General features: G+C 55.3%; 1 protein-coding gene across 1 annotated transcript in view; it reads right to left on the bottom strand.

The window, feature by feature from the left end:
- Positions 259-23793, bottom strand: part of MMEL1 (membrane metalloendopeptidase like 1) — a 35576-nt gene continuing 12041 nt past the window's right edge. The window contains exons 2-23 of the mRNA XM_018060472.1: positions 19459-19536; positions 18707-18766; positions 17286-17447; positions 17032-17112; positions 15128-15223; positions 14629-14747; positions 14082-14147; positions 12657-12791; positions 12494-12583; positions 6740-6876; positions 6286-6379; positions 4917-5045; positions 4377-4475; positions 3857-3940; positions 3367-3470; positions 3024-3082; positions 2684-2803; positions 2074-2207; positions 1909-1974; positions 1251-1346; positions 747-823; positions 259-674 (exon numbers count right to left, since the gene is read on the bottom strand). Coding sequence (XP_017915961.1) covers positions 575-674; positions 747-823; positions 1251-1346; positions 1909-1974; positions 2074-2207; positions 2684-2803; positions 3024-3082; positions 3367-3470; positions 3857-3940; positions 4377-4475; positions 4917-5045; positions 6286-6379; positions 6740-6876; positions 12494-12583; positions 12657-12791; positions 14082-14147; positions 14629-14747; positions 15128-15223; positions 17032-17112; positions 17286-17447; positions 18707-18766; positions 19459-19536 — 2186 coding nt within the window. The 3' untranslated portion in view covers positions 259-574. The remainder of the gene's footprint in view (positions 675-746; positions 824-1250; positions 1347-1908; positions 1975-2073; positions 2208-2683; positions 2804-3023; positions 3083-3366; positions 3471-3856; positions 3941-4376; positions 4476-4916; positions 5046-6285; positions 6380-6739; positions 6877-12493; positions 12584-12656; positions 12792-14081; positions 14148-14628; positions 14748-15127; positions 15224-17031; positions 17113-17285; positions 17448-18706; positions 18767-19458; positions 19537-23793) is intronic.

Here is a 23793-nt window from a genome sequence, read left to right as displayed (position 1 = left end):
TGAGTCAGGAGCCCCTCGCCTTGTCTGAACCGTCAGCATGGGTGGGCATTTGGGGGCATCGTGGTCACTGCTGTGCGTCCTGCACAAGGACCCTGGGGGTCTGTCAGGAGTGCCCTGCCATGTTCCCATTCGGCTCCAGCAGTCAGTGGCAGGTGCCGTGGGAGAGGGGGCACTTTCTGGGGTACTATCACCCTGACGGCTCGCCCTGGGCCCTGCTACACAGACAAGGCAGCCGCTTCTTTAAAGCGTTTACTTAGCTGAAGTCCAAGCTCGTGGACATCTGAGGAGGACGCGCTTTGGAGAGCGGGCGGAAGACGGATAACCGCGTCTACAGGGCTGCGGTGGGCGGCGTAGACCCTCGCGGGCGGGCGCAGAGGCGGCTCTGGGCAGGGAGGCGCTCACCTCCGGTTATCTGAGGCGCCAGCTGCTGTCCAGGCCCGGTGCGGAGGCTGGGCTCGGCGCGGGTGGGTCGGCTGCTGGCTGCGGGGTCCCCGCCGGCGGCACTGTCTCCGCGCGGATGGGACGCCTCGGGGCGGCGGGTGGGCGTGGGCCGCGCAGCGCGGCTCGGCCTTGGCTACCAGACGCGGCATCGCACCTTTGGGTGCATGGGGGAGCCATTCGCGCAGTGGAACGCGTCTGCGAAGGCGCCCAGGTTCTGCAGCGAGCCCAGCACCCTGCGGGTGGACGGAGGGGCCTGAGACAGCGCCGGCCCGGGCGCGGGGCGCGGGGACGCCAGGGCCACTTGCCTGTACTTCAGGGGACTGTGGACGTCAGTCTTGATGGACTGGATGGCGAACTCTGGCCGGTAGGATCCGCACCACACCTGTGGGCGCATGAGGGGTGTGGCTGCAGAACTGGGGAAGGGGCGGGGGTGGGATGCAGGGGTCGCCCCTGCCACGTCCCAACAATGGCCCGGGGAGGCGGGGCTCCCTTAGGGCTGTGGCAGTGAGGGAGTGTGGTCTCCTTCTGCCAGGACCCCTGCTCCTTGGGTAGGGAGAGGGAAGGCAGCTGGTTGCCCCTTCCCTCCACAGCTACATCTGAATCTTCCCCAGACCCACCTCCCCTGACATCCTTTCCCTCCAGGAAGCCCTCTTGGCCCATTAGTTCCGGTTCTGCCCAGCTTGCCAGCCCACAGTGTCCCTGGAGGCACCCTGTAGTGAGGGCTCACCAAGGGTAGGAGGTGGGAGCCAGTTCCCAGCAGTGGGTGTGGGGGCAAGTGGGGAGGGTGGGAGTGGGGAACTGACTCCCACCTGTGCATAGTTGATGAAGAATAGTTGCTGGTAGGTCAGTTCCAGGCCTGGCAGCTGCTGGTCCTTGCCGCCTTCTGCCACCCACTTCAGGTAAGCCTGCAGGCACCAAACGAGTGCTGGGCCAGGGCCTGCCCTCCCGGGGGCAGCACCAGCCTGCTCAGGACTCCTGCTCCTTGGCTTGGGGCAGGATGGAGGTCTGGCTCCCAGGCCTCCCCTTGTGGGGGTCCTGCCTCTGCAGCGTGGAGCTTCTGAGCACAGAGCCTGGCTGGGTTCTGTGGGGGCTCACTGCCCAGGCAGCCTGCCCCACAAACGAGCTCCTGACACCCAGTGCCCAACGCTGTCAGTGCAGGGGTGTCGCTGAGGCTGGAAGGTGTGCAGGGACTGTCACTGATTTGGCAATGGACAGTGGTCTCCCCAGAGTGCAGAGGCCTTAGCTAAGAGTGGAGTGAAGTGAGGGCCAAGTGGCTTTGGTACTTGCCCACCTGTGGCCAGCAGGCTCCCCCAGGGCTCTGCTGCCTCCCCGTCAGATGAAGAAGGGTCCCAGGATACACTTGGGCTTGGACAGGGGACAGTCCCTGCTACACTGAGAGGCCTGTACCTGCCTGGGCCTGACCACTGCCTTCTCCCACTTCCTCCGGGGGGCCCTACTTGGACCCACCTTGTATGCCTGCCGCACCCCTCCATTGTCGGCGATGTTTTCCCCGAGTGTGCTGAAGCCATTCACCTACAGGCGGGAGACAGGATCGGGGGGGAGCACCTGGGCTGTCCACCTCTGCCCTCCCCCAGGCCAGGGCTGCGGCACGGTCCAGGGGTGGCCGCTCACGTTCTGGTCATCAGCCAGGTCCCAGGAGTAGTTGCCATACTGGTAGACCATGCACTCTGACTGCTCCCTGAAGTGCTGGGCGGAGAAGTTGCTCCACCAGTCCAGCATGTTCCCGTTCTTGTCAAAGTTCCGGCCTGACAGGGAGGTTAGGGGAGGGGTAGGCTACCCGTGATCCCTAGCCTGCCCAGCACCAGCCTCGCCCCCGCGCCCTCCTGGAATCCCCGTGTCTGGAGTTCACGTGAGCAGAGAATGGGCCCCGGGTCGGGGCTGCTCAGGCCCTGGGGGACAGAAGGGTTCAGTGGCGTCCATGCCACCCCCAAGGTCAGGGCCTGGGGTCTCTCTCAGGAGACTAGTGATTAGTGACCCTGGGACTAGTGACTCTTGCTGTGATGTCCAAACTTTCCAAACCCCAGGGGAGGGAGCGCATGGATCCTGGGGGCCCGGGGCTGCCCTCAGAAGATCTGGGTGGGCTAGCCCTAGGGGAAGGCCAGCCTCCCTGGGTAGCAGCTTGAGGCCCCTGGAAGCAAGTGGGGGGGGGTCCCCCAGGCAGTGGTGGGAGGAGTGTGTGTGTGACTGGAGGTGCGGCTCGGCACCCTGGGCAGCCCCCCACCATTGTCGTCAAAGCCGTGGGTGATTTCGTGCCCGATCACCATCCCGATGCCCCCGAAGTTCAAGGCTTGAGGCTGCTCCTTGCTGAAAAAAGGGGGCTGGAGGATCCCGGCGGGGAACACTGTGGGGGGTAGGGGGTGGGGGGAGATAGAGTAAGCTTTAGGTGAGCACACCTGTGTGCCAGGCTCTGGGCAGGCACATTGAGGGGTCTTGCCATTAAACCCCACAGCCAGGGAGGTAGAGGTTATGACCCCCCTCCCTGCCATTTTACAGAGGCGAAAAACCAAGGCTTAGAAGGTGGGAGGGCAGGACTAGAGAAGCAAGGTGGAGAGGGAATGTACCAATCTGGTTTCGGTTTGGAGAGTAGAAGGCGTTCACCACGGCAGCCCCGATGATCCAGCTGTGGAAGACAGGTGCATCGTTCAGAGCCCAGTTCTCCTGGGCCTTAACTCCAGGCCCCTCTGCTTGGCTGACCAAAGCCCACTCTGACGCGTGCACAGTGGTCACGTCAGGGGTCCAGCACTGCCAACGGCCAGAGCTGGGTCTGGGCCAGTCTGAACACCTGGTTTCTTCCTGGAGCCCCACAAACAGAGGGCAGGCACAAGGGGCTCGGAGTCAGACCACTGCCCTCCCTAGCTGGCCTGGTGCCTGGCCCATCCCCCACCCCACACCATCCCTACTCACAGGTTCTGGTCCACCTTCTCCCTAAGCTTCTTGAGGCTCCGCTGGGCGCCAGCCTTCAAATTCTGCAGTCCATTCTCAAAGTACAGGTGCTCTGAGAAGTTCAGCTATAGGAGAGAGGTGGTCATTTCTGGACGTGTGTGGGGTCCTCGAGAGGCTGGCGGGGAAGGGAGGTCAAGGACGGCTGCAGACTGGCCTCAGGACTCGCCAGGCAGTCCTGCATGTGGCTCACAGGCTCTGGGTGCAGGTGGACTAAGGGCCAACCTTGGCTCTGTGTTTACTGGGCAAGATCCGAGACTCTCCTGGCCTCAGTTTCCCCACTGGTAACGGAAGTCCTGGCACATGGCCAGATGAGGGGTCCACCCCTGGGAGTTGAGGGCCGAAGGTCCCCTGGGCTGGTTCAGGGGCAGGTTGGGCTGGGTGAGGGGACAGGTGGGGCTCTCGAGGGCCCCTGGCCTGGGGGTGGACTGGGGGGCCCCACTGGAATACGCACGTTGGAATACTCCTCATCCAGATGTTTGTTCCCCTCCTCCAGGATGTAGTCAGGGTAACCGATCTGCTCCCGGATGTTCATGGCCTGGGGAGGAGAGGGGGCCAATCCATGCCCACCCTGCCGTGGGCATCCTGGTTCTGTCCCCACCATTTGGGTCAGGGGCTAAGGGACTTGGCTTTCCTTGCAGGCTTGGGGGAGGCTAATGGGGACAGAACATGGAAGGGCTTGACTGGAGACCAACCTTCACCACTGACCTTCATCCAGCTGCCAGCCGGGGTCTGGGGTGGGGGTAGGGCTGAGCTGCCACACTGCCTTCTGTCACACAGGCCCAGAGGGACCCCTGCTCCTTGCAGCTGTGGCCGCCCCCCCACCCCTTGCTGGGGGTTCCTCATCTCTGTCCAAAGCCCCTTCCTGAGCGAGCCCCGCCCCCCCACTCATTGCCCTCTCTGTGAAGTGGGTGTGGTGATGGTCACCCCATGGCCCTCACACTGGGGCCGCCCTTCCCTGGCCTCCTTCCCACCTTCTCCTGGGCCTTCTTCTTGGATGACTCATCCATCCAGCTCAGCTCATCCAGAGTGTCCACGAACACTGCCCGCACCTTGTCAATGAGCTCTTTGACCTGCAGGAGTGCATGGCCCTGGTGCCTGGGGGGGCCAGCACTGGGTCTCTGCAGGGGGCTGGTAACTCCAAATGTGGAGGGGATTTGGGGTGGGATCCAACCCCCTGGGTACTCTGTCCAGGGTGGACCTTCCGACCTCCTGGGCAGGGTCTCCATGACTGCACTTTGTCTGGGGTGGGCCTATGGCTTGCCGGGCCCTGGACTCATGCCTCGTACAGCTTGTCCCCACTCCCAGGCAGGCCAGCAGGGCTGGGGGTGGGGCTGATGGTCCTATGGGGGGCATAACTTCCCCTAATCCCTATGTGTGACAGGGCACTGGGGCAAACATGTGCTCCCCAGTATGCATAGGTGCTGCTGGACAAGCAGGACCCCCTGACCAGGGGCCAGGAGGTCCCTGCAGGGAGGCTGCACCGGGCCCAGGGCGGGTCGTGGAGCACCCACCACATGCTTGCTGTCACCGGGGAAGGCCTCCTTGACATAGAGTGAGCCCACGGCGCTCTCCATGTTGCTGTTGACATAGCTGACGCACTCCCGCCAGCGAACCTCCTCCACCGTCGTGCCATAGAGTGCCTGGCATGGTTCACGTCATCATCATCTTTACCAACACCTACTCCCCTGGCCTCGGCCCCAGGGTGCCCAGGGACCAATGGGGTACATGGGGAAACTCAGACTCCCTTTGAATCCTGACCCCCAGGGGTGGGAAGACAGGGTGTGTGGCTTGGAGGGTGGGGCTCCCGGCACAGGTCTGCCCGTGGAGGCCGGGGCCCCTCCTTGTCCCCTGTCCCTGGCCTGACTATTTGCTCTCCAGGAGCAAGGGTGGCGTTGACCTTGGGGGCCTTGTCTAGCTCAACCGTGAGCCGCCAGCTGCCTGGGGCTCTGTTTTCCCATCTCCAAAGTGATGAGAATGCTTGTGGTCCTTGGGGACACACGGCATAGCCCACCAGGCTCCTCTGTCCATGAGATTCTCCTGGCAAGAATACTGGAGTGGGTTGCCATTCTCCAGGGGAATCTTCCTGAACCTGGGTATCCCGCATTGCGGGCAAATTCTTTACCATCTAAGCCACCAGGGCACTGCCTGACTATACTTTTCCAATCTCCAAAGTGGCGGTGAGAATGTTTGCTGTCCTTGGGGACGCAGAGCACAAGATGGAAATGTTTCCCCCGTCAGATTTCCGAACCCGAGTCCCAGCCAGCCTGGAGCTCTGGCCCCGCATCTGGCCCCACACTTCAGGGCTGTGGGGTCTCCTGACCCAAAAGCACTCTGACTCAGCCTCTCTCCACTGAGCTTCAGGCTCCACTCTCTTCCCCAGCTTGGCTGCTAGTGTCTCCAGCTTGGCTGCCCCAACCTGGCTACCACTCTTAACTCTCCCGGGGCTGGCTCTCAGTGCCTGTGGAACCTGAGAGCTGCTCTGGCCCACAATTGCCAGTCCCCCACCTCATCTCCCTCCTTCCCCCATGTGAGCCTGGGGTTGCTGCCCCAAGACCTCTGCCCTGGCTGTTTCTGCTCCAGGGGAATCTGGCCGCGGTCTTTTCATGCCTGGGTCATCTTGCCTGAAGGTCTCTGTCTAATGGAGAGGACCTCCCTGCCCTTATCCCCTCCCTTTGCATCTTACTTGCTGGTTTTAAAGAGCAGATCAAGGTTTGTTCAGCTGGCCCAAAAGGACCAGTGCCTCGTCAGCCTCAATCGTGGCTCTGACCCCAGGATGGACCTTGGTGCTTGGCCCATGGCAGGTGGTCAGTGTCATAAAGGGACAAGTGGCAGGCCAGGTTTGGCATACGGGGAGAGCCATGGGGGTGGGGTGTCACTCACCTTGCGGTAGCTTGCACGCGCTTCCTTAAACCGCTGGCTCAGGCTGCTGATGCGGTCCAGCACCAGGCGCCAAATCAGGTAGTTCTGCATGGTCCTAGGGTAGGAGGCACAGGGAAGCGGATAGAACAGGTGGGTGGTGCTTGCCCAGGAAGAGGATGAGGTTTCCGGCCCTTAGACAGCAGGCTCCACACCAAGCAGAGAGTTCAGGGTGGCTGAGGAAACATCCAAGACCCCCCCCCACATACATCCTGTCTGCCCCTGGATGCCTCAAGGAGGGGTTTGCATCTCTAAGGTAAAGTTCCATTGGCCACGAGCATTTACCCCCATCATGTCGCTCATGCCTCAGAGTGATGCTTTATTGGGTCCTTTCCTGAGAGGAGGAGCTGTTAGGGAGGAGGAGAGAGTGGGGAGGGGGGAAGACGCTGAGGCCTCTTGGGGCCTTCCTTGGCCCTACCTGGGTGAGTAGACATCGATGATGCCTTCAAGATTCTGGAGGTAGGGGATGCCATAGACCACCACTTCTTCGTTAGGCAGCAGATCGATTTTGACAGAGGATAGCACGGATTGTATGAAGAGAGTCCAGTTAAATCCCTGGGGACAGAGGGATGGGGAGAAAGAAGGGGAGGTGGAAAGGTAGACACATTTCTCAGGCATCCAAGAAACCCACCCCTACCAGAGCATATTCTGGTGGAGAAGGTGGGTTTCCTGGTGGCTCAGATGGTAAAGAATCTGCCTGCAATGAGGGAGACCTGGGTTTGATCCCTGGGTCAGGAAGATTCCCTGAAGAAGGGAATGGCAACCCACTCCAGTATTCTTGCCTGGAGAATTCCATGGACAGAAGAGCTACAGTCCTTGGGGTTGCAAAGAGTCGGACACAAGTGACTAACATGTTCATGTTTTCAGGGAGAAGGTGCAGGTAATCAGAATCAGGAAAAAGGTGGATGACATTATTGCAAGCCTAAACGTGGTGAGAAGAGATTATGCCGTGTATTCGAAAACTCAAGTACAATGGAAGAATTCCTGGAAAAACGCACTTAGCAAAGACAAAAGGAGAAATAGAAAAAGTTTTATGTGTAATAATCTGGATGTGTGTGTGCTCAGTTGCGCCTGACTATTTGTAGCCCATGGACTATAGTCTGCCAGGCTCCTCTGTCGATGAAATTTTCCAGACAAGAATACTGGAGTGGGTTGCCATTTCCTATCCCAGGGGATAGTCCCAAACCAGGGATTGAACCCATGTCTCTGGTGTCTCCTACACTGGCAGACGGATTCTTTACCGTTGAGCCACCTGGGAAGCCCAAAGACATACAAAGGTAGTAAACTGGATATTTAATTAAAATATTTTCACATAGAATTTTCCAGACCTATCTGGCTTTTCCGGTGGATACTGACATTTAAGGAAGACATACTGTCAATTTTACACAAACTTTTCAGAGAAGGGAAAAAGAAAAAATTGTTTCAACTTGATTTATGAGATGAAGAATAATCTTAATATCAAATAAGGATATTACAAGAAAAGAAAACAATAGGCCAGGGACCTGCCAGGCAGTCCAGTGGTTGAGACTTTGCCTTCGGAAGCAGGGGATGTGGATTCAAACCCTGGTTGGGGAGCGAAGATCCCACATGCTTCCTGGCCAAGGAATCAAAGCATATAACAGAAGCAATATTGTAGCGTGTTCAATAAAGACTTTAAAAAATGGTTCACATCAAAACATCAAAAAAAATCGTAAAAATGCAATTAGAATTCATCCATACCAGTATAAAATTATAATGCAACACAGCCAAATTAGATTTACTCAAGGAATACAAGTGTGGTGTAACATTTAAAAATCAAATCAATGTTAATCTCTATGATAACTGAATACAGAAGAAAGATCACATGGTAATTTCAGTAGAGGCAGAAAAGTTGTTTAAAAATGGACTATCTATTCATGATAAACACTCTGAGAAAATTAGGAATAGGAGATAAGTTCCATAATCTAATGAAATGATCTATACAACACACTAAAGAATGCTGAGTGCCAAAGAATTAATGCTTTTGAACCGTGGTGTTGGAGAAGACTCTTGAGAGTCCCTTGGAGTGCAAGGAGCTCAAAGCAGTCAATCCTAAAGGAAATCAATTCTGAGTATTCATTGGAAGGACTGATGCTGAAGCTGAAGCTCCAACACTTTGGCCATCTAATTCGAAGAACTAACTCATTAGAAAAGAGCCTGATCCTGGGAAAGGTTAAAGGCAGGAGGAGAAGGGGATGACAGAGGATGAGATGGTTGAATGGCATCACTGACTCAATGGACATGAGTTTGAGCAAGCTCTGGAAGACGGTGAAGGACAGGAAGTCTGGCGTGCTACAGTCAATGGTGTTGCAAAGAGTTGGACTGAACAACGAATACATCAGGAACAGTGACAACAAATAAAACCCCACTCTACAGCAAACAAAATTAAGTGAAAGCTTGCAAAATGTTGCAAGCTTTTCTTCTGAGGTCAGGAAGGAAACAAGATATCTACTGTCATGATTTTAGCATTATGCTAGCAGTCCTAGCCAGTTCAATAAGATAAGAAAAAAATAAAATCAGTAAGATTTGAAAAGGAAAAAACACATTTTTCATAAAGGACATGACTCTGTGTATATAAAATATGAAAGGATAAACTATTGGAACTACTACATGCTTTGAGTAAAATTTGCTATATACAAAGTATTTTTATTAATATATACCAGGAACAAGCAAGATATATTACAGAATGGTACCATTGGCAATGATATTTAAAAAACCTAGGAATAAATCTATTTTAAGATATGTAAGGCTTTGACATAGAAAACTGTAAAACTTACTGAGGGAAACAAGAGAAAACATAAATATATAGAAATAAATATATATGGAAGGTTCATGGATCAGAAGATTGTAAAGATGTTGATCTTCTCCCAAATTGACACTTAGATTGGAAGCAATCCCTATCAAAATCTCCACAGCTTTGTGTGTGTGTGTGTGTGTGTGTGTGTGTGTGTCTAATTGGCTAGCTGACTCTGAATCTTGTAAGAAATGTAAAAGTTCAAGAATAATCAATTTGATCTTGAAGAACAGAGTTGGTAGACATCAGAACTTATCACAAGGCTGTCGCAACAAAGGCAATGGGTGCTGGTGTGTGAATAAACATAGACCAATGGAACAGAAGGGAGTTCAGAGAGAACACATGCAGGCACAAACACACAGACACAGACATGCACGCAGAGGCACACAAGGACACTCAGTCTTTAACAAAGGTGGCACACAGCGCAGTGGCTGATGGTGGAGTCTTTTCAGTAAACCATGCGAGATCGTCTGGATGGCCACAGGGAGGAAATGAAACAATTCCTTCTCACTCTATATAAAGAATCAGGACTTCCTTGGTGGTGCGGTGGATAAGAATCCTGCCAGTGCAGGGGACATGGGTTCGATCCCTGGTCTAAGATTTCACACAATGTGGAGCAACTAAGCCCATGCACCGCAACTACTAAACTCATGTGCTGCAACTACTGAAGCCTGTGAGCCTAGAGCCTGTGCTTCGCAGCAGGAGAAGCCACTGCAATGAGAAGCAGTGAAGAGCAGCACCCACTCCCTGCAACTGGAGAAAGCCTGCTCAAAGCAACAAAGACCCAGAATAACCAAAAAGCAATAAATAAGTAAAACAAAGCACCTCAAAGTAGACTTTGACCTAAAGGACCTGGACAGGCAAAGATTTCTCAAGCAGAATGCAAAGAACGCGAGACATAGAGACAGTATCTATCCAACTTTGATAAACTGATAAACTGGACTGTTTTAAACCTCCTTAATAAAGAAGAACCAGTATGAGAGTAACATATCAGGCTGTCCGTTGGAGAGGACATTGATACACAGAAACTGACCCGGGGATCACATCCAGTGTCTGTAAAGAACAAAAACCAGCAAGAAGAAGGCAGAGGTGGGAAGAGACTTGAACAGACACTTAGGAAAAGGGGGTCATCGCTGGCCAGATGGTGTAGAGTAGTTCAGGAAACATCAAATCCAACTCAGACAGAATTCCGCAACACATCCCTGGACGGGCTAAGACGGAAGGAATGGGCACACCCAAGCGCCAGAGGGAGCGTTTCACTCCTGTTGGGGAGTGTAAATGGGTATGATGGCTTTGGAAAGACCTGTGTCCTACAACCTGGCCGCTGTACCCCGGGTGGTTGCCTGGCAGAGATGCTTGCGTGTGAGCTAAAAAACGGGCAAGAGAGCGAGTGCAGCAACATCGCTCAGAAAAGTCCAGAACTGGAACTGACCCAGAGGTGCAGCAAGGGTAGAGAAGATGCACAAACTGTTGTGTGTTCTTAGGGTCGACTGTACAGCAATCAGGATGAGTGGGAGGTCGCTGCTGCCCCGGTGAGGTGAGAGGTTGACTCGCCCAGGGAACGTGGAACAAGGCAGCCGGGCCGAGTGTGTGGTGTGAGGAGGGTGGTGCTGCTTCAGGGGAAGGGCAGGACGGGGGCTGTGTGGATGTGCTCATACGTGACAGTTCTAAGCTTTAGAAACCCATTATCATCCAGACATTCTGAGCTCTGGGTTCCTGGACATGCCCCCTGCTCTTCTGGGGCCATCTCCTGGGCAGCTTCTGGCCATCTTGAGTTCTGTTCCTCTCACTTCCCATGTTGAGTCCATTTGTAAGTCCTGCCCATCTCGCTTCCAAATTAACCCACAAGCCAGGTCTCTCAGCTGCCGCTGGTCCCAGGCTGCCACCTCGCTGGGTTGTGCATCAGCGTCCTGACCCGTCTCTGCTTCTGGCCCTCGGCTCCCCTCCCTGTGCCCTCAGCAGCCAGGTCCTCTTCTCTGTGAGCCAAGTCCTGTCCCATCACAGCTGGAGCCTTCAGAGCGTCCCCAGAGGCCTGACATGGTCCACCCTTCCCCCTTGGCCTCCACTTGCCCCCAGACATCCCGCAGCCCTGGCTTCAGGACCTCAGCACACACTGTTCCTCTGTCCCCCCTTTGCTGGCCCTCTGACATACTCTGCAGGCCACCTGTCTTTTTCCTGACCTGAGCTCCAGGCAGGGGCTGCCTTCTTCGTTCATGGATGGAGCTAGTGCCCTGAAAGTGCCCGCTGGGGAGTGGGTTGCGGGTGAGGGGTGTCACAGTGGGCCATGGGTGAGAGCTGGGAAGGAAGAGTAGGATTGGGCGCCATGGGGCCTTCCAGAGCACCAGGTTCAGAGCCCCAGGTGGGGCCTCTCCTGAGTCCTGTCTTGTTCCCCAAGACCTCCTCTCTTGTTCCCTGAGTCCCCTCATGTTCCGTGGCCCCAGACACTCAGGTTTCTGGTCAGAGGAAGGAGCTTTCTGCCTCTGCCTTCCTCTTGCTGACTTGGTTCTGTCCCCAGCTGCACCCTCCTCCCTCTGACTTGGGCCTCGGTTGCCGCCTTTAGTTGGCAATGGCTAGAACGGCCTTCTTGTCCCTCCTCCCGCTGGGGGAGGCCCCTCTGACTGCTCAGGGTGGTCAGAGCAGGCTGTGGGTGGGTGGAGGGTGGGGAAGGGCCCAAAGCCAATCTCCTCTCTTCCTAGGCTGGGCTGCCTCTCCCCAGCCTCTGGCGCTGAGCATGAAGCTTGGCCAGTGGGGAGGGTAGGATTGGAGGGTCTGGCCACAGTGGGGGTCCCGAGCTGGGCCTGGGGACAGAAAGCCCCAGGTGGGGGTCTGCCCGACTCAGCCAGGTGAGTCCATAACCCCTATCAGGCTGTTTCCCACTCAGAAAACTGGGGACGTTGTAGCAGCCACCTCATGGGAGGGTAGCACCCCCATCCGCAGACAAACAGCTGATGTCTGTTGTCTTGGTGTAAAGGTGTCCCTGTTGAGTGACCGGTCCCACGGTCCCTCTCAGCAAGGGTGTATCTAGGGGTCCCACGGCCCCTCTCGAGGGGGTGTATGTGCGGGGTCCCATGGCCCCTCTCGAGGGGGTGTATGTGGGGGTCCCATGGCCCCTCTCAGGGGATGTCTTGAGGTTTAGACTGTCCTGGTGTGGAAGTATCCGTGTTGGGTGTATCTAGGGGTCCCACGGCCCCTCTCGAGGGGGTGTATGGCCCTTCCTGGAGGGCATATGTGGGGGGTCCCAATGGCCCCTCTCGGGGATGTATGGCCCTTCTTGGGGGGTGTATGTGGGGGGTCCCTTGGCCCCTCTCGGGGGTGTATCGAGGCTAAGAGGAGAGGCGGGTGGGCGGGGGCGGGGCTCACCTTCAGACCGAAGCTGTTCTGGAGCTGCTCCAGGTCCATCCTGTGGTACAGGGCGGTGACGTCGTGGCGCTCCTCCTGGGGTACCGTGGCCTGCGGCAGGGCGGGCGGTCACGGGGGCCGGTGTGGCCCCCCCCTGCACCGCCCACCTGGGGCGCGGCCTCACGTTGGCCAGCTGCGTCTCCAGCTCCAGCACCTGGGCCATGTCTTCCTGAACCAGGCCGCTATTCTCGGGGAGGTTCAGGTCCTCCCGCAGCATCGTGGCCACTGACACCATGAACTGCAGGTAGGCTTCCCGTACCTGGGCCAAAGGACGCAGGACAAAGTCTGGTGGCCTCGGCCGCCTTGGCCCCCACGGTGCTCTCTGTGGGGGTGCGGTGGGCATATGACAGAGAGCAGCCCTCAGGTACTCACCCGGACAGGCGTTCCAGACAGCTTATGCCTCCCAGAACAGGGCCCTCAGCGCTGGGGCTCATGCTCCCCACCAAGCCTGGGTGGGTGGCTGCGAGCTCTGTGTGGATGGCGCCTGTGTGACCCGCACCAGGCACTCAGGGCTGGGCTTCCCGCTCCATCCCTCCTGTGTGTGACCAGGGCCTGAGACCTAATCCAGAGGACCGCACGGCCACGTGTGAAGTGCAGGGCACACAGTAGGTGCTGGAAATGGCCCAGGGCTCAGGGGGGCTGGCCTCAGCTGGGCACTGGGAATCAGTCCTGAGGATGTGTGCCCGTCTTGGACCCACCTTCTTTTTGGCCCATCATTTGTGGGCGGGAACCACAGAGGCCTCGTCCTCCCCGTTGCTTGGTGTCAGGCTGGGCTAGTGCCCACAGGCTAGTGCTGGTGGGCTCTGCTCCCTGGCTGCCAGGTGTGAGCCCATCCACATGCTCCAGCCCCTGCTGCTCTGTTCCTTGGTCTGATCTCCCACCCCACGGCCCCTCCACAGGTCCTGCTTTTGGTCACCCTTGTCCTTTCTCTTGGCTGGTCCCATCCTTCACAGCCTAGCTCACAGCCTGCTTCTTTCGGGAGGCCCACCGTATTGCTTCCGGGTTGTGGGTCATGTCACCTCCTGCCTTCCCAGCCCACTCCCAGTCTTTCCTCTCCAGCTTCCCCCTCTTCCCCTCGCTGGCCCTGCCTTACCACTATTTGGTTCCCCATTTCTCTGCTGCATGCACAAGCAGGACAGCTCAGGGAGCAGACTTAGGGCCTAGCTGGTGGCTGTGTTCAGATCTCTACAGGCCCTGAGCTGGCCGCATGGACTCTAGTTCTGCCCTGGCAAGGGGGCGGACAGGGTGTGCCCCTCGGGGCTGCAGGGCTGAGCTGATTGCCAAGCCTGGCTCCAGGGGCCCAGGGGCACCCCTGCAACAGCAACAAAGGCAGGGGTCCACGTCTGCAATGTCCAGCCCTCAGCACTGGGACTGAACCACGCAGGTGCCCACAAAGGCTAGCTGTGGGACAAGGGTGGGGCAGACACACAGGGAGCTGGGCCTCAGGGAGCCCTCAAGTGACATGCAGGGGGCACGTGGAGCAGAGGGGGCAGGCAGGAAAGTGCCGGGGGTATGGGGCTGATCCAGCATCAGGCAGTCCTTGACTCACCTTCTGGTTGTTGCCCTCCTTGAAGTAGTACTCTCGGGATGGCATGCCCAGGGTGGGTTGGTCTATCTGCAGACAGAGTGTGGGAACCTGGGCACGGAGCTAGGTCCCCAGCTTCGCCCCTCCCCCAGACTGTGCCTGGTGGGAACCTGAGCTCCATGTGGAGTGCATGCAGGCACCAGCCCCAACTCCTGCCCTAGGCTGGACTGAGGGTGGGCTGAGGGGAGACCCACCTGCAGGGCCTTGGGCACCCTCTCCCGCCCCCCAAAGTGAGGGCACATTCCACACAGGTCCTCTGTGGCCTTCTAGCTGTGACTAGTGGTAGCTCTCTGAGGTCAGACTTTCTGAGCTGGTGCCAAAGGCCTGGACAGAGTGTCCCAAAGACCAGCTCAGCACATGGGCTTACTACTGGTCAGGACCTGGGTCCCAGAAACCCAGATGGTCAGCACTGGTCCCCTGTATTGCAGGTGTGGATGAGAGCAGGGCCCCAGAGCACACCAGGCCCACCCGGCCCTGTGGAGCCCCGCCTCCCCGGCCCCCTGGCTCGTACGTAGATGATGTGCCGGCTGGAGTTCTGGTCGTCGTTCCAGATGAAGAGGTCGATGAGCACCCGCCGGTTGAACTGTGCGTTCATCACGGCCAGCTGCTGTTCCAGCTCCCACTGGGGGCCTGAGGGTCAGCGCCTCATGCTGGAGACCTGCCAGCCTTGGGGTCTAGCCCAGCCCCTCATCTGATGGGGAATCCCAGAACTCGGGGGTGTAGGGGACCCTGGCTTATGGCAGCAAGCACACCAGTGGGCCTTGGAGGGGGGCTTGGGGTCGCCCTTCCCCACATTGTCCACAGGGAACAACAGTGCGGGAAGCAGAGCCTGCCCTGAGAGCCGGAGCCCTGGGTCTCTCCTTAGGGCTCTGGAAGGGATGCCGCTCTGTCGAGCTGGAAGGGACCGGCTACCCAGAGCCCACTAGCAGCTGCTGCACACTCTCCAGCTCGGGCCTAGAAGGCCTCGGCTCCAAGGAGCCCCAGGCCCAGGGCCACCTGCCCTGCCTTACCTACGCTCTTGTTCCACTTGTCCATGGCCACTGGCCAGCCTCCCACCACCTCCAGGATATTCAGCAGGGGCTGTGAGTCTCGCTTCTCTATCTCACCTGAAAGGGGAGGAATGGTCACTCACCCGATGCCCGAGGGGTGTGTGTATGTGTGTGACACCTGCTGCACACCCAGGTATGCTGACGCCCAGCGCTATGTCTGACCCTCCCTACACAGATTCTGCAGAGTGGGACATGTGGGGCCCTGGAAAGAGCAGAGACGGGACACAGGCGGGGAGGGGCCCAGGGTTGATGAAAGCCCAGGTGCCACCAGGACGAGGGTATTGGGGGCTGTGACCTGGAGCAGGCGCGATTCAAGAGGCCCAGGCAGCACTCTGGGCAGGGGTGGGGGACCACCTCGATGGTGGGGAAGCCCTCGAACCCTCCAATCCCAGCATCAGGTGGCTGAACTGCTGGCAGAGCTTGACACACAGCCTCCCAGTGCGGTGGTTCAGGAAGCTTGGGAGAACCTGGGTCCAGAATCAGTGTGGGTGGGAACAGAGAGGCCGGTGGAGTAGGCAGAGGCTCCGGGTGGGGAGGGACTGGCCAGCCACTTGATCTGGACCGGCTCGAGAGCCAGCTGGTGGGGCAGTGGTCTGGGGGGGGAGGGCAGGGCCTGGGGAGTGAGAAGTATGGTATCCCACATGGCTGGTGAGGGCACACTGGGCTTGCTTTCTTGGGTCCCAAGCTGAGAGCAGGTTCAAAACTGAGGGAGTCCTGGCAGTCTCGGGTCGGTTATGACGAGTCACTGGCTTCCTGGGCTGGTTCCCATAGGTGAGGGACTGGCCACCAGGCTGCAGGCCGTGGGTCACACCTGTACTTTTATACTCAGTCTGGCATTGTCCTTTTGAATATTTGGTCTCTCAGGTCAGAAACTCTATACATGTGGGAACTGAGCACACCGCCTTCACCTGGCAGGTGCCGGCCAGACCAGATCAGGTGACCTCTTGTTTCCATGGGGAGGGGAGAGTGCACCAGCCAGAGACTCCACAGAGACACCCAGATGATGCTGGGGTCCCCAGAAGTCCTGCCCTCAAGTACACCAGGAACAAGCCCTTCCTTCCAGAGAACCTGGGGAAACAGCCAGCTTTGAACCTTGGCACCGAAGAACTGTCCCCAGAGCAGCCAAAAGCATGGGTTAGGCTTGAAAGCCCCAAGGCAGGTGGCCGAGGGAAGATGGCCGGAGGGGCCCAAGTGTTTGAATCCTCTTAATAGGGACCAGCTCCCCGAGAAATCCCCCAACATGCCCCCAACATACACATAGGCATACACATATTCACACAAATCACACAGACACACAGACACATACACACACACACACACAAAGACACATACACGTATACACACAAGCATACAAAGACATACACACAAACACATATGCCTATACACACAAAGACATGCATATGCATATGTATAGACACACGCACACATATACACAGACACACACAAAAACTTAATACACATATCCACACATATATGTATACACACATACACACAAATGCATAAATACAGACATACATACACCAATACACATTCAAACGTATACACACACATTCCTACACACGCATATATACACAAGCACACACACAATAGACATACATTCGCATCTATGCACACATGCATCCTTCACTATCTCCCTCCAGCCTGAACACGTCGCCCATAAGGGACAGGGTGTGAGCTGGTTCTGGGTAGCTGGCAGTCAGCCCATGCTCATAGGAAGCTTGGACCCTATGGTCAGGTGGGGTGAGGGGGTGGTGGGCACACGGTCCCCCCAGGTGAGTTTGAAGTGGTGCCCTGTCCCTTGCTCTGCTGAGGGCCATGGGGTCCTAGAACAGGGTCCTGGCAGGGCGGCCCCATTGGCCACTCACTTTCATTCATGCAGGAGCGGTAGAGCACCTTGGCCTTCTGCACAGCTGGCCGGTCTTTGGTGGTGGAGTTCTCCAGCACCGCTGTGGGCAGAGAAGCCGAACAGAGGCCTCAGGTGACTGCTGGTGGCGGGGAAGGGTCAAAGTCCCATTCCAGGGTGAGGCTTCATCCCAAGGGACTCCCTCTCCCCAGCCCGCTGGGTGAGGAGGGCTCTGCTGGCTGTCCCTCTGCTCCCCGTGGTGGAGGCTGTGCTCACCTTTGAGGATGATCTCCAGCTCGTCCCGAAGGATGTCAAAGACGCTGTAGCGCGAGTTGGTCTCAGGGATCACGTGGCGCCGCAGCCAGCCCCCGCATGCGTACTGGTAGAAGTCGTCACACGGCTCCATGGACGGGTCCATGTTCTGGAGGATCCTGGCAGCTGTTCGTCCCCAGGGGGTGTGGAGGGAGAGGGGAGACCCAGTGTGGATGGCCCAATGGGCAGTTAGATATTCAGTCACAGCCAAGGGCCCTCGGCAGCGTTAGTCACCCTGGGACCTCAGGGCGGTTTAAGCAGGGGCTCCAGCTCTAGTGTGTGTTAGTTGCTCAGTTGTGTCTGACTCTTTGCGATTCCATGGACTGTAGCCCCCAGGCTCCTCTGTCCATGGGATTCTCCAGACAAGAACACTGGAATGGGTTGCTATTTCCTTCTCCAGGGGACCTTCCCAACCCAGGAGTTGAACCCAAGTCTCCTGCGTTGCAGGCAGATTCTTTACCATCTGAGCCACCAGGGAAGGCCCCAGCTCTAGGCACTCCAGTTATCAGCCACACAACCTTGGACCCCTGTGACTGCTCTGATCCTCCCCTTCCACATCTGCAAATCTGTGATGCTGGTTGTCCGAGCCCACCTGGCTTGCAGCAAGTGCTTGACGCTGGCCCTGCCCCAGAGCCCTGAAACGGGTCACTGTGTCCGTGGGGGATGGTCACTGTCATCCACCACGGGGTTTCATTTCCTGCTGGAGGGCTGTCTTTGTCCCCAGAACCCCAAGTGGCAGGGACAGTGGCCGTATGCTTTCAGCCGGGCTGGTCAGGCTGGAACCCCACCCAGGACCCTCCCTCACCTTCTAATTTACGTGTCTGGGACCTCGCAGGAGGCAGCACTACAGGGGTCTTTTCATGGCCCCAATGTGGGCTGAAGAATCACATTGCTGAGGTTTTACACTAGTGTTTCTTTGTACCATTTTCACTGTGTTTGATCTGCAAATAGCTGCACATGGCACACAATTTTAAGATGAATTCCTGGGAGAAAACTTGAGAGTGTGTGTTTGTGTGTTCTTCTTTCTGTAAATGCAAAAAAGAGCATGTGGGGTCCCTGTGCTAGCTTTGCTGTGGTCACAAGGGCCTCAGCGGGCAGGGAGCGGCTTCCTGGGCGGCACAGGGGGTGAGACACCTGCAGAGGAGTCCCTGCCTGTGTTCACAGCCGGGTCTGCCCACCAGCCCAGCGCTCGGTGTGTGTGTGTGTGTGTATGGGTGTATGTGTATATGTGTAGGTATGTGCATATGTGTATATGTGTTTATGTATGGGTGTGTGTATGTGTATATATGTGTGTGTGTGGCTCCTCCTGGCCTTGGGCAGTGCCTGCACCACCATCACTGCTACCCTCCTACCTGGGGCAACGCTTGGCAGGGAGGCGGGCTTACCTGCCATCACGCAGCCAGGGGTGGTGCAGGTCTCGACCTTGTCCTTGGAGGTTTTGATCTCTGCAGGTAAGGAGCGATGAGTGTGAGTGCAGGCCAAGGATGGTCAGGTGCCAGTAGGGCAGGCAGGGGTGGGTGGGGCACCCATGGGGTGGGCAGGGTCAAGCTTCAAAGTCATCCCACCCCCATGTGGCCCAGCCTGGGCCCTGAGGGCATCCTCCCCGGGTTGCCCAGGCCTGGGCCTTAAGTGAGGGAAAGCTTACTCTGGCTTGACCCCTGTAGTGACGCTGGAGCCCCTTTACACCCTCTGAGCCCCCTCTGAGGGCTGAAGCCAGCCGTGGTGCCTTCCACCCCGTGGGCCCAGCCGTCTCTCACCCACGAGCTGTCAGCTCCGCCAGGCAGTCTGCTTGTGCTGCCCTGTCACTGTACGCCCCTACTCTCTCCCTGCTCTCAACCCCCACCATCCGGCCATGTCCGTGGAGCAGCTCCCAGCAGGGCTGCAGTATGACTCCTGCCGGTGCCCAGGCTTGGGGAAACATCCTGCATCTAGTAGGTGCTCACGACTGCATCCCTGCCACTGCCTCCCCCCACCTCCCGGACACTGTGTCCTGGGCAGGACCACCCTTCTGCTGCACACTCCAGCTTGCAGTGGAACCTGGCCTGGCTATAGGCTCCCCGGCCCTTGCTGGTGGCCTGGCCCATGGGGGTGCAGATTCCTAGCCCCCTCCCCATGTTGAGAGGGGAGGCGGGGCTACCTCGGGGTGCTCGTTTTACAGTGTTCTTCTCTTCCTTGGAGAAGCAAAGCCGGCTAGAAAAGAGTGGCAGCCGCTTCCCTGGGGAGAAACACAGCACTCAGCTCTGGGGTGGTAAGGCCTTTCTGGGGCAGCACAGGCATTCTCTTGAGGCAATGGGGGGCCAAGTCGTGCATGGGGTGGTGGCCCCTTCCCCCAGTAATGGGGGCAGGTCACCAGTCAACCAAGACAGGGGCCCCAGCAGAACTCAAATCTGAGTGGAGGGGGCGGGGCTTCCCTGGCTTGCCAGTCTCTCTCCAGGCCCGCCTGCCTGGCCCCCCTCCCACTGGTGGACCTATAGGGGTCCTGAGGCAGGACCTCTTCCCCTAACGAAGTACCTTCTGACATCCTCCTTGACCGGGGGATCATGGGCCTCACCCAGGTCAGGGTAGGCAGCTTCTGGGGTCTGCTAAGGCAGGGACAATGCACTCCTTGAGGGTGAAAGGATGTCCTCTGGCGGGGGTAACCTCCCGACCCATTCTCCACACCCTCAGCTCCAGCCCCGTCATTTTTCCTGGCAGCTGAGAGCACAAAGCTGCCCTCCATCATTTGTCTACTGCGTGGGAGGGGCCACTACTTGGTCAGCATCGGCCTGAAGGGGTTGTGAGAAGGACGGGTCAGTGGCAGGAGGGGGTTGATCAGGTCCAGGGAGAGTGCCCACCAGCCCTGGCCACCTTCCCCACCAGGCAGACACATGGAGGGCCTTGTCCAGGTCAAGGCTGTGAGCACTACAACTGTGGGGGGTGCAGGAGGCCCTGGACATGCTGGTGTCCCCTGGGGGCTGTGGTCTGGGATAGGGGTGGGGAGAGGAGTTTCCCCGCCATCTGTTTCTTCGTCCGTGAGTCCAACTTGTGTTAATATTATCAACCAGCCCTGGTGCTGGACCCTGGAGAATCAGATCTAAGGCCCACACAGGCCGTGCCCTTAGGGATCCCCGGTTCAGTGGAAACAGGAGAAAAGTGATATGTAGACTGAGGTAAACTGTAAAAGCAAATCTGAGCTTTGGAGATGAGGAGGACAGTCGCACAGATCGGAAACAGAAACGCAGTGCTGAGTGGGTGCGACATCTGTCTGCCCCATGGGTATGTGCCAGTTACAAAAACCCACAGGGCTTCCAGACAATCTCCATGCCTTTGTGGAAGAGTGGACTAGCTATCTGCGCTCTGGCCAAAGAGACAGCAGTGAGTTTGGGGTGGCACGGAGGACAGGGAGGAAGAGGCCTTTGCTTCTGATTAGGGCACAGATTGTGGCTCCCACATGAATAAGGACAGCAAGCTGGAGAAGTGACATGAGAATTTTAGAAAGCAGCAGAGAGCTGAAGACATAAAGAAACCCAAATGAATTCCACAAACAGCCAAGGCCTGCCTCCCAGGACCAGAGGGACCTGTGGCTGTTTCACCTGTGCCTGGGGCAGGAGGAGGGGGAGGGGGAGGGGCAGGAGGAGGAGCATGCCTCCTACAGAGTGGAAGGATTTGTAACAAGCCCTTTGCACCTGCTGGGTAAAGAATCCGCCTGCAAAGCAGGAAACACAAGAGATGCAGTTTTGATCCCTGGGTCAGGAAGATCTCCAGGAGAAGGAAATGGCAACCCACTCCAGTATTCTTGCCTGAAAAATCTCATGGAGAGAGGAGCCCGGCGGGCTGCAGCCCATGGGGTCCCAGAGAGCTAGACATGACTGAGTGGCTAAGCATGCACGCCTGCACTGCACCTGCCCTTGGGCTGGTGGGAGGGATACTGGGTTCCAAGGAGCCCCCGTCATACAAGGCTCTCTTTCTTTCTCTGGGGCCTCCCCTGATGCACTGCAGTGATGCAGATGAAGGCAGGGCCAGGGCAGGAAAGCTGGGAGAAATCCTCCCCCATGAGGAAGCAGGCAAATGTGACCCATAACCAAGAAAATAAACAAAAGCCCAAAGTGGATTTGTTGGTGAACAGATATCAGTTATATAACAGATAAAAGTTATTTAACTTATTTAACTTCTATGCAGAGTACATCATGCAAAATGCCAGGCTGGATGAATCACAAGCTGGAATAAACATTGCTGGGAGAAATATCAACAACCTCAGATATGCAGATGATATCACTCTAATGGCAGAAAGTGAAGAGGAATAAAGAGCCTCTTGATGAGGGTGAAAGAGTAGAGTGAAAAGCTGGCTTAAAACTCAACATTCAAAAATCGAAGATCATGGCATCCAGTCCCATCACTTCATGGCAAATAGATAGGGAAAAATTGGAAACAGTGACACATTTTATTTTCTTGGGCTCCAAAATCACTGCAGGTGGTGACTGCAGCCATGAAATTAAAAGATGCTTGCTCCTTGGAAGAAAAGCTATGACAAATCTAGACAGTGTATTAAAAAGCAGAGACATTTCTTTGCTGACAAAGGTTCATATAATCAAAGCTATGGTTTTTCCAGTAGTCATGCATGGATGTGAGATTTGGACTATAAAGAAAGCTGAGCACTGAAGAATTGATGCTTTTGAACTGTGGTGTTGGAGAAGACTCTTGGGAGTCCCTTGGACTGCAAGGAGATCAAACCAGTCAATCCTAAAGGAAATCCAACCTGAATGTTCATTGTAAGGACTGATGCTGAAGCTGAAGCTCCAATACTTTGGCCACCTGATGTGAAGAGCCAAATCACTGGAAAAAACCCTGCATAGTATACACTCTCTGGTATAAAGATCAATGCAACAAAATAGAGGATCCAGAAATGAACCCACACAAATATAGTCAACTGACATTTGACAGAGGCACAAAGGCAATTCAATGGATAAAGTATAGCCATTCAATAAATGTTTCAAAATGAACAACTGAACATTCAAATACAAAAACAAACCAAAAAATTAGACACAGGCCTTATACCTTACACAAAAATTAACTCAAAATGAACTATAGAGATAAATATAATACACACAGTTTTAACATTTCTTGAAGTAGACAGGAGAAAATCTACAAGACCTTGGTTTGGTGACCTTTAAAATAGGACACAAATAGCATGATCCAGGAAAGAAAATACTTGACAAGTGAGACTTAAAAAAGAGTTAGACTGAGACTTGAGAATAAAAGTGAAAAATTTTGCTCTGCGAAAGTCTTGCTAAGAATGAAAATATGAGCCACAAACTGAGAGAAAATATTTGCAAACACGTATTTGATGAAACACTGGTATCCAAAAGTTACAAAGAACTTTTAAAACTCGAAAGTAAGAGAACATAAAAGATATGAAGACACCTAACCAAAGAAAATATGCAGTTGAAAAGTAAACATATGGAAAGATGCTTAGCATCATTTTTCATTAGGGAATGTACATTAAAACAACAGTGAGGTAGCATAACAGACCTATTTGAATGGGCAAAATAAGCAACTGATGATATCAACTGCTAGTAAGGCTAGAGAGCACTGGGAACTCTCACTCTTTGCTGGTGGGGATGAAAAATGCTACAGTTGGAACTGTTGTCTTAGAAGACAGTTTGCCAGTTTCTTACAAAACCAGTCTTACAACATGACCAGCAACTCCACTCCTAGGTGGCTACACAACTGACTTCAAAACTTATGTCTATGCAAAAACCTAAATGTGAATATCTACAGCAGCTTTATCTATAACTTCAAAAAAACTAGAAGCAACCCTGATGTCCTTCAATAGGATAATGAATAAACTGCATTACATTTATTGAATGGAATTATCATTCAGCAATAAAAAGGAAAAAGCTATCAAGTCACAAAAAGATGTGAATGAATCTTAAGTTGTATTTTGCTAAGTGAAAGAAGCCAGATTGAAAAAGCTACATACATTGATTCCAATTATATGATATTCCAGGAAAACAAAGCTATCGCGAAAGTAAACAATGATTGCCAGGGATTTGGTGGAAGGTATGAAGTAGAGGTGGTGCTGGTGGATGCAGGAGAGGTGAAGCACAGGGAAATTTAGGGCAGTGAAACTATTCTTTCTAATACTGTAATGGTGGATATGACATATTAAACACTTGCAAAAAACCACAGAACTTTATACCAGAGAGCATAAACACTGATGCATATAAATTTTAAAAAGACCATTTAGAAGGTCAGGAGACCCCAGGATGAAGTGCAGCATGAGAATTTAAATATATCACAGTGCGTGCAGTAACCTCACTGAAAGGGGTGGACGCACAACATGCTGAGCTCACTCACCTTGGAAATGAATAGATTCCACAAGACTGAAGGCAAAAGAGCTGTGTGTAGCACTGCCCTCTAGTTGATAAAGTTCTCCCTCATGGGAATACACACTAGCAATTCTGAAACCGTGATATGAGTATGTTGGAATTGA

Source organism: Capra hircus, chromosome 16, assembly GCF_001704415.2.
Source record: "Capra hircus breed San Clemente chromosome 16, ASM170441v1, whole genome shotgun sequence".
NCBI lineage: Eukaryota > Metazoa > Chordata > Mammalia > Artiodactyla > Bovidae > Capra > Capra hircus.
This window is presented reverse-complemented; position numbering and strand designations above follow the sequence as displayed.